At 53.0% G+C, this 7,644-nt stretch overlaps 3 protein-coding genes across 3 annotated transcripts; 1 reads left to right on the forward strand and 2 right to left on the reverse strand.

Annotated features, from left to right (window-relative positions):
• Positions 1-95: 95 nt before the first annotated feature.
• MYCGRDRAFT_50623 (uncharacterized protein) lies at positions 96-1,371 on the reverse strand (the record flags this gene model as incomplete). Its single annotated transcript, XM_003848074.1, has 2 exons — positions 96-401; positions 454-1,371. The coding sequence occupies 2 exons, from the start codon at positions 1,369-1,371 to the stop codon at positions 96-98; spliced, it is 1,224 nt and encodes a 407-aa protein (XP_003848122.1).
• A 447-nt stretch (positions 1,372-1,818) lies between these two features.
• On the forward strand, positions 1,819-4,993 carry MYCGRDRAFT_111506 (uncharacterized protein; the record flags this gene model as incomplete). The annotated part of the gene is made up of 5 exons (XM_003847917.1): positions 1,819-2,045; positions 2,104-2,215; positions 2,265-2,608; positions 2,662-4,231; positions 4,288-4,993. 5 exons carry the CDS (start codon positions 1,819-1,821, stop codon positions 4,714-4,716), a joined length of 2,682 nt encoding a protein of 893 aa, XP_003847965.1.
• A 136-nt stretch (positions 4,994-5,129) lies between these two features.
• On the reverse strand, positions 5,130-5,893 carry MYCGRDRAFT_101774 (60S acidic ribosomal protein P1; the record flags this gene model as incomplete). The annotated part of the gene is made up of 3 exons (XM_003848073.1): positions 5,130-5,411; positions 5,473-5,689; positions 5,758-5,893. 3 exons carry the CDS (start codon positions 5,824-5,826, stop codon positions 5,365-5,367), a joined length of 333 nt encoding a protein of 110 aa, XP_003848121.1.
• Between the last annotated feature and the right edge of the window lie 1,751 nt (positions 5,894-7,644).

The raw sequence follows: 7,644 nt of genomic DNA on the forward strand, positions 1-7,644 counted from the left end.
GTCGTTTGTCGACTGATCTAGCAAACTTGCAGGGATGATTGAACTAGAGCTCGCGAGCGTCGCCATGAAAATTGCCATGAAGATGCGCGCGATTTCTACTTTTGAACCTTCGGCAGCATCTTGTTGAGCCAAGCCACCACGCTGCTCTTCTCTGCAGAGTCCATCCCGGAGAGCGCTCTGTCCATGACGGCGCCCCAGTGTTCGATCTCGTGGATCTTGCAGCCGATGAGACCATCAAGATCATCTTGTGAGGTCGACGAAGTACCTGAGGCCTTGTACGACAACGAAACGCCGTTCACGACGCCGTTCCGGACAGAAAGCTCTAGATTGGCATTCAGATCTTTCACCGACTCTGTTGAGATGGTGAACTGAGGCGTCTGTAAATATGTCCACTCCAGAGACTGCTGGCGTGTTAGCTTCTTGATACAGCTGTGTCACTTGCATACTACAAACCTTCAGCTCCTCGTAACCTTTACGAACGTCCTCGTTTTCCAGCCATCTCGATGAAACTGTGATAGCAGGCACAGTCTTATTGTCATTATATTGCTCCGCAAAGTGTTGCATCATTGCGGCTCCGAATCTCCACGCCTTGAGCTTGATATTGCCGACCGGTGAGCTGACACTCTCCACCCCACGGGCAGTCATGAACGGCTTGGCTGGAGAATGCAAGTAGTCCGGGATGACGTCCAAGTTCGGGCTCGACAGCAGGCATGTCCCATGGTGCAGAGCACGACCCTTCGTGAGCTTGTATGCGGATCCAGATACCTTCAGAGGTCGTGGTGTATCGAAGTCCTTGGCCTCGTATGGAGTACTGTGTGTATCTGCTGGATCTGTGTCGGCTCCACGTTCGCCTTGATCGAGGACAATGTCGTGGCGAGCATTCACTCGTGCCCTGTCGATTTTGCAGAGCCTCAAGGCTCGCACCACCATTTCGGCACTTTTGTCGCGTGTGAAAGTTGCAGACGGAGTGATGACCGTCCAGTTCATATTGCCTTCATCGTGAAACACAGTGCCGCCTCCACTACGACGCCGCACCAGATCGACCGCTCCCAGTCCTTTCGGCTTGGGTTTCGGCCCAGGCTTGACCTTTGGCGGAGGTCGGCGATCGCCCAAAAGTGCGAGGTTCACTTCCAGCCATGGGTTCTGGTTCCTGCCGATGACAATACTGGGCCGGTTCGTATAGGTGAAGAGTATCGCGGAATCTGGATGGGACTTTTGCAGCAGATAGTGCTCGATAGCGAGGTTCAAGTAAGGATCCCTAGATATCGAGGCATAGCACTGCACTGGCCATGACAGCCGCTCCAGTGGTAATTTATAAGGCCCTTTCACAAGGGGTGCAGCCTCCCTCAAGAGGGAGTGGAAGAAAATCATGGAGCCATGGGATCGTGATTGGTATGATGAAAGTATATTAGGAGGAAGAGGCGTTGTTCTCTCACAGTCTAGCCGCCTCCGCGCTTCCCCAGTTTTGAACGGGGCCTGTCAAAACTCTTTCAAAACGGGGGAGTCTTGATGGGTGAGTGTTTTGCGTGAGATCTGTCTACAATCAAACCAAACTGCAGTGTCAAGCACAAGACTTAAAAGCCGATCCTACGGGTAGTTCTACAGCAGCTTTTTCCACAATACTTTAGCAATACCTTAAGGTACTTCTTCAGAAGCATCACAAAGGTTGTGAAGAGAGGACGCTAGTGCAGACGCTAAGGCAGGTACCTCGTTGACGTTCCTTCCACACGACCCTTGAACATTCCGCCCCTTCGAACACCTCGACAACACCCACCATTCGCTTCACCCTCACGACCGCCGCACGACGAATATGCGCAGATGGCGCTCGTCCAGTCCACCAAACCGGTGATGAGCCTCCCCGATCTGGTCACCTTTGTCAAGAACGAACTCGATGCCGACGAAGACCGCCAGGCCAAGGCCTCCGCCGCGAGCGCCGGCGAGTTACCACGCGAGTCACAGACCGGATCGACCGTGGACCTGAGCCACAAAAACATCAATGTGTTGCCGGTGGAGGTCATATTTCTGATCAAGGACAAGGTGGAGAGGTAACAATGGCTGTGACGGACGGTGGACAACTCGCGCGGTGAGCTGATTGCTTACTAGGCTCGCACTTTCACACAACCCGCGCATTGCACTTCCCATTGAGATTGGTCAATGTGACCGTCTGCGTTATCTGAATCTACGGTGGAACAAGCTCAGGCAATTTCCCATGGCAGTACGGACATTTCGTTGCAGGAGAGTGAATGAGCACTGACATACGGCAGGTTTTGACGCTTTCGAAGCTGGAGATCCTGGACATCAGCAAGAACCAGATTGACGGAATACCCGAGGATATCAAGAAGATGACCAATCTCAAATACCTGGCCGTGGCACGAAATCAGATCAAGCGACTCCCACTGGCATTGGGGGAGATGAGCTTGGTGAAACTCAAGTTTGACGAAAACCCTATCGAATTCCCTCCTCCCGAAGCTCTCAAACCTTCGGCGGATCGGACAACATTCATGGTGGAGTCGGAGAAGGACAAGGACATGTGCCAGCAGGTCAAGCGGTATATGAAGACCATGACGATGCGAGCGCGTCTTACCGCGAGCTCAGATGAAGACCTCAGGTGAGTTGCGAGAAAAGCTCATCATTATTGGACTAGCTGCTAACTCACCTCAGCAACGTCGAAGTCACCCCGCGTCCTCCGAAGAGGGGCTTGCACGGCGGTCGCTTTCCAGTGCGGCCCAGCGTCAGCGACATCGAGCACATCCACGACCTGAAATCCGAATCTCCTCCGGATCACATTCCGCCAATCCCGCAGAGATCTCATGCTCGCGGCATGTCCTCTAGCTCGCAGTTCGGCTCACGCCCAAGCATTGCCCCGCTATTTGGCATTGGCAGTGACGGTCACAGAAGTCGAAGTGAATCAGTGGCCTCCAACGCCAGCATGAGGAACAGGCGGCAAGGCTACGTGCCACGTAAGAACACTGGTCTCGGTTCACTGAGTGAGATGTCCTCACAAATGTCGGCTCGTTCTTCGCAAGCTGCGACTCTTACGCCTCCACATTCTCGCGCCCCAAGCGTGACCTCTACCTTCAACGGCTTCTTGAACATCGGCAGTGGAGGGGAGTCCTCCGAAGCTGCCAGTCCAATCGACGGACCAGTCAACCGCAATATACTCTCACGCAAACTCGCCAGTCTACCCGAGAGTCGTAACTCCCGGCCACCTACTCTGAACTCGATCAAGGTTGTCAAGCGGGTGCTGTTGATGCTGTTCTACCTGTACCGACCAATAGCAGATATCGCGCAGCAAATCGGAGCGGGCTCATCGAAGCGTTCTGGTCTCGAACGCCAATTGTTCAGCGCGAATGCGAACGTGGAGGAGCTGGACCGTCTCCTGAACGGCGCCAACAGCATGATCGAAGATGGCCGAGAAATCGATCAAGCTTTCCTGACATCAATCACTCGCACAGCGATCACGGCACTGAAGATGTACATCTTCGTGATCAAGGAGGTCAATCGAAGCCGGCACCAGATCGCCAAACGGGTTGATGCATTCCACGTCAGATGCGTCCTCAATACGTCGTATAGCACGCTCGTCGAGGCGCGCAACATCTGCCACATGCTTGGATTCCAGACCAAGACTTCGCCAAAGCGCGATACCCTGAGGCCGTCCCAGGCCTGGAGTAGTCGCACAGTAACGCCAACGCAGCCTCGATCGTCCAGTAGCAGGAGACGAGGTAACACCGTCTTGCCGATCTCCGGCAGCACCACGAATCTGCGAGGCGCGGTGCCACCAGTGCCATTGCATTCCAATGGCAGTCGAGGCAGCCGAAGCAACACCATGGTGTCTCAAAGTGGTCCGCCCGCTCGATTGAACGAATCATACCCAGGTCTTTCACAAAGCAGGAACACATCCCGCAACAACACAATGCGCAGTGCAATGGGCAGCATGCCGGAAAGCGAAGGCGAAGACGGCGCTGATAGAGTCTACATGAAGCTCAAGGCATGTTGCGACCTTGCCGCTCAGACGCTTCCTCCGGTCCGCGCGGAACTATTTACGAGAAAGACCAATGCCGACAACACCGGTCATCCGCAGTCATCGCACAGATATGCGCAAGCAGTCAACAAGTGTGACTTCATGCTGGCCACGAACAGCAAGCTCCTGTCACGTCTCAAGGTCATGAGAGTGGGCGACCCAGCCCGCTATCAACATGAGATTCGAATGTTGACAGAGGGCTTTGCCAAGGTATGTAGCACGCTCTTCAATCCCCAGCACCAAAGAAACACTAACGTTTTCAACAGGACTGGGCGAATTTTGCTGGTGAAGTCATGGTTCTCGCCGCCCACCGCTTAGAGATCGGCAACATCAAGGCGAGCTTGAAACCGGTGCAGTCCGCGGTGAAGGAAGCCACTCGCGCTTCGACACCGCCGCAAACAGCATCTTACACTCAAGGAGGATCAACTCTCGGTCGTCCGCCTCCGACTCCAAGCTTCCACAACAACTCACTGCCGAGCCTGAACACAAGCCTGACTCCAGTGCCGGGACTTGCTACACCAGTCCCAGCGACACCACTCAGCGCGGCTCTAGGTCCCGCGGCTCAGGCTACTGTGCCGCCAGTGCAGGTTGTCAGTTCGCCGGAGTATTACCCGCAGCAGGCTCCTTCTTCGAGAAGCCGTCCTGCCGACCGTTTCGATTCGAGTCTGCCGCCCGGCGGATATTCAAGAAGATAATGGCGAGTTCAAAGTTAACGTTCCCCTGCACACACAATCACATTTGCTTTCAGCGCGGCGCGGCAGCAGCGGCATGGCGTTACTTTAAGGAGGGAATTGGAGCGAGTCTTTTGGTCATTGTCTTGTAACAACACGAATATTGGGGGCGAAGGAGGCGCAAAGGTCGGGCAATGGAGCATCATGAGCGTACTCTCCGTGGACATGGAGGTCCGCTAGGCATCTGGGAGGGCAACAGGCGCAAAGGTCAAGAGCAGAAGCCGTGGACAATTCACGAGCGTATCTGCGCTGGGCAATGGGTCTCACGGCGCAAGGAAATGGGAGGCAACGGGAACATGGCAGACGTTCTCGCGCTCGACCAGGATGGTCCTCAGCGCACGAAGATTCACAACGATGAAACGCAATTACGACAGCGAGAAGGTTTTTTTGACATAGCGAGCACTCGGGTTCGCGCTTGATTGTAGCAAACGACAGGGCTATAGCCATGGAGAAACATGCAACATCCGTGCTGCACAGTGCGCACCAGTTCCACCACTTCCATGTGCACATTCCTTCCATAATCCATCGATCCACCTTTCAACCATCGCTTTACTCCATGCTGCAGCCACGTCGACTCTGTTCTCCTTCGCAAGACCCAACGCAGCGATGCGCTTAGTCGAAGAGACCGAAGCCCATGTCCTCGTCGGACTCCTCCTTCTCTGTGATTAAATCGTATCAGCACTCGGTCTCCGTGTCCCATGAGTATACCGAAGAACTCACCCTCCTCCTTAGCAGCCTCAGGCGCAGCCTCGGCGGCACCACCAGCAGCGGCGGGCGCGGCACCACCAGCGGCGGGAGCGGCACCACCTCCGGATCCGACGTTCAAGAGCAGCTCCTTGACGTCCTTGCCCTCGAGGGCCTTGGCGAAGAGAGAGGTCCAGATGGGCTCGACGTCGGCGACTTTGGCGGCGGAGATGAGGGATTGGAGCTTGTCGGCCTGAGAAAGTATCATGTGTTAGGAATGATTTTTGCAGCGGATCCCGCAGGCTGTGGGATATTGCGTACGGTGATTTCGACACCGTCATCCGCGAGGATGAGGGCCGCGTAGGAGGAAGCGAGCTCGGAGGTCGACATTGTGATGTTGTTTTGTGGTGTTCGATGAGATGCCAACACAATCTTGTGGTGAAGGTCTTCTTCTCGGCGATGTGGTGATATTCGAGAAAGCGCTTCGTTAGAATTGACAGTGCTGGCATTTCGTAGATCTTGGCATTCCGTAGATCTCATGCCTCAGGCAGGAGCGAGTGGGGCATGAAGCATGCACGACTGAAGAGGAAGGCGCTTTCATCGCTCTGAAACGACATGACTGGAAGATGCATGTGCGGATCTGGATACCTCGCATCGCTGACTGCTAGCACTCACTGCATATGCACATTCATGTCGAAGAGCAAGCAGCGTCGAAGGTGCCGTGTCGTCCATGTCTTCAATGTGGGACAAGGCATGGCCTCGGAAGCGGGTAGTCTCAGACGCTCAGACCACCTCGCGTATCAGGCCAATCAGGTGCAAGCACCTAGCCCTACTGTAGGTGGTCTGAGGGCCTAACTAGTGTTTTTTGGTAATAGAGTGTTAGCTTTATATGTAAATTATACTAACATAGAGTGTTAGCACCTGAACGCGTCTGTACGACTAACAGCGACGATAGTATTACTAGGTATGAAATCTAAAAATCCGGCTTAGTTATCTAATGCAGATTAACGTGCTCTACAACCTCCTGCTATTTGTTTTAACCTAACGCGTTAGACGAACGAAGAGTAGGCTTTCGCGTATCTTTAGTCTAACCGACGCGTTTGTATAGCGAGACAGCAATGCCTACTCCTCCTTTAGTTTTTGTCTAATGCTAATTAAAATTTGTCTATTAGATAGCTAGCCGTCCGCTCCCTAACTTAACTAAAGCTGATTTTAGGATGCCGCGCTATAAATCTCGTCTTTCTAGGTTAAATTCTAACCTAACCCGATCTTTCGCGACGAGTACCTTAAGTAGCTTTGGCGCTAGCGAGTCCGGACAAGTTAGCAATATGTTAGATAAGGCGACTAATAAGGAGGATCGATCGGACGAGTCGTTTTCGCGTATAGAAATCACTGCTTTTACTAGCGTGCCTAAGCGCATTCAGGTAGTCGATAACGACGACGACGACGATAGTAATAGTCTGTCTAACGTCCTAAGTAACTTCGATAATAGCGAGGACCTCTAGGGTAGTCTACAAAACCCTATAGAACCGTTAGTATTAGATATCGCCCTTTAGACGATTTTGTGTAGGGGTAGTATAAAAGTATATTTCATTCGGCGGGAAGGATAGCTAGAGAAGATAGTGTTAGCACTAACTAAAGAGATTCCGGTCGAAGAAGACGACGTGTTAGTTAGGCGGCTGCTAGAGCGGGTATTCTAGTCGGCGTAGAGGAATGCCTATAATGTAGACGTAGTCGAAGCCGCTTAGGTTAGGGCCCCTAACGAATGCTACACACCTTCTATTTCTCTGCCTGCTAATATGCTAGACTAGCTAGTTGTAATAGCGCGCCGCCGCGCGTTCGATAAGGTGTGCTACTAGATTAACTATACCGTCGAAACGCCCGTGCTTCTAGACGGACAATACAAAACATCGACATCCGCACTTCCATTGCACACCCAATATTGACCCGATCATCACCAAACACGCACTATTCGAAAGCCCTTATCAAGGCCGTTCTAACGAACCCGCATTTACCTCGCTGCCCTTAAAACCTACGCCGCTACTGGAGTTTAAAGATTCACCTTGTTGCCCCCTTTGGGGTGCAAATTTTGACCCTAAACTCCGGGATTTGGCCCCTACCTCCGAAACCTTATTCCGACCTCACCTCCCCTATACTCGAAATATTCCCTGTTTAGGGCATTGTATAAGGAAGGTTCACAACCTGTAC

This window comes from Zymoseptoria tritici, chromosome 12 (assembly GCF_000219625.1).
Source record: "Zymoseptoria tritici IPO323 chromosome 12, whole genome shotgun sequence".
Lineage (NCBI taxonomy): Eukaryota > Fungi > Ascomycota > Dothideomycetes > Mycosphaerellales > Mycosphaerellaceae > Zymoseptoria > Zymoseptoria tritici.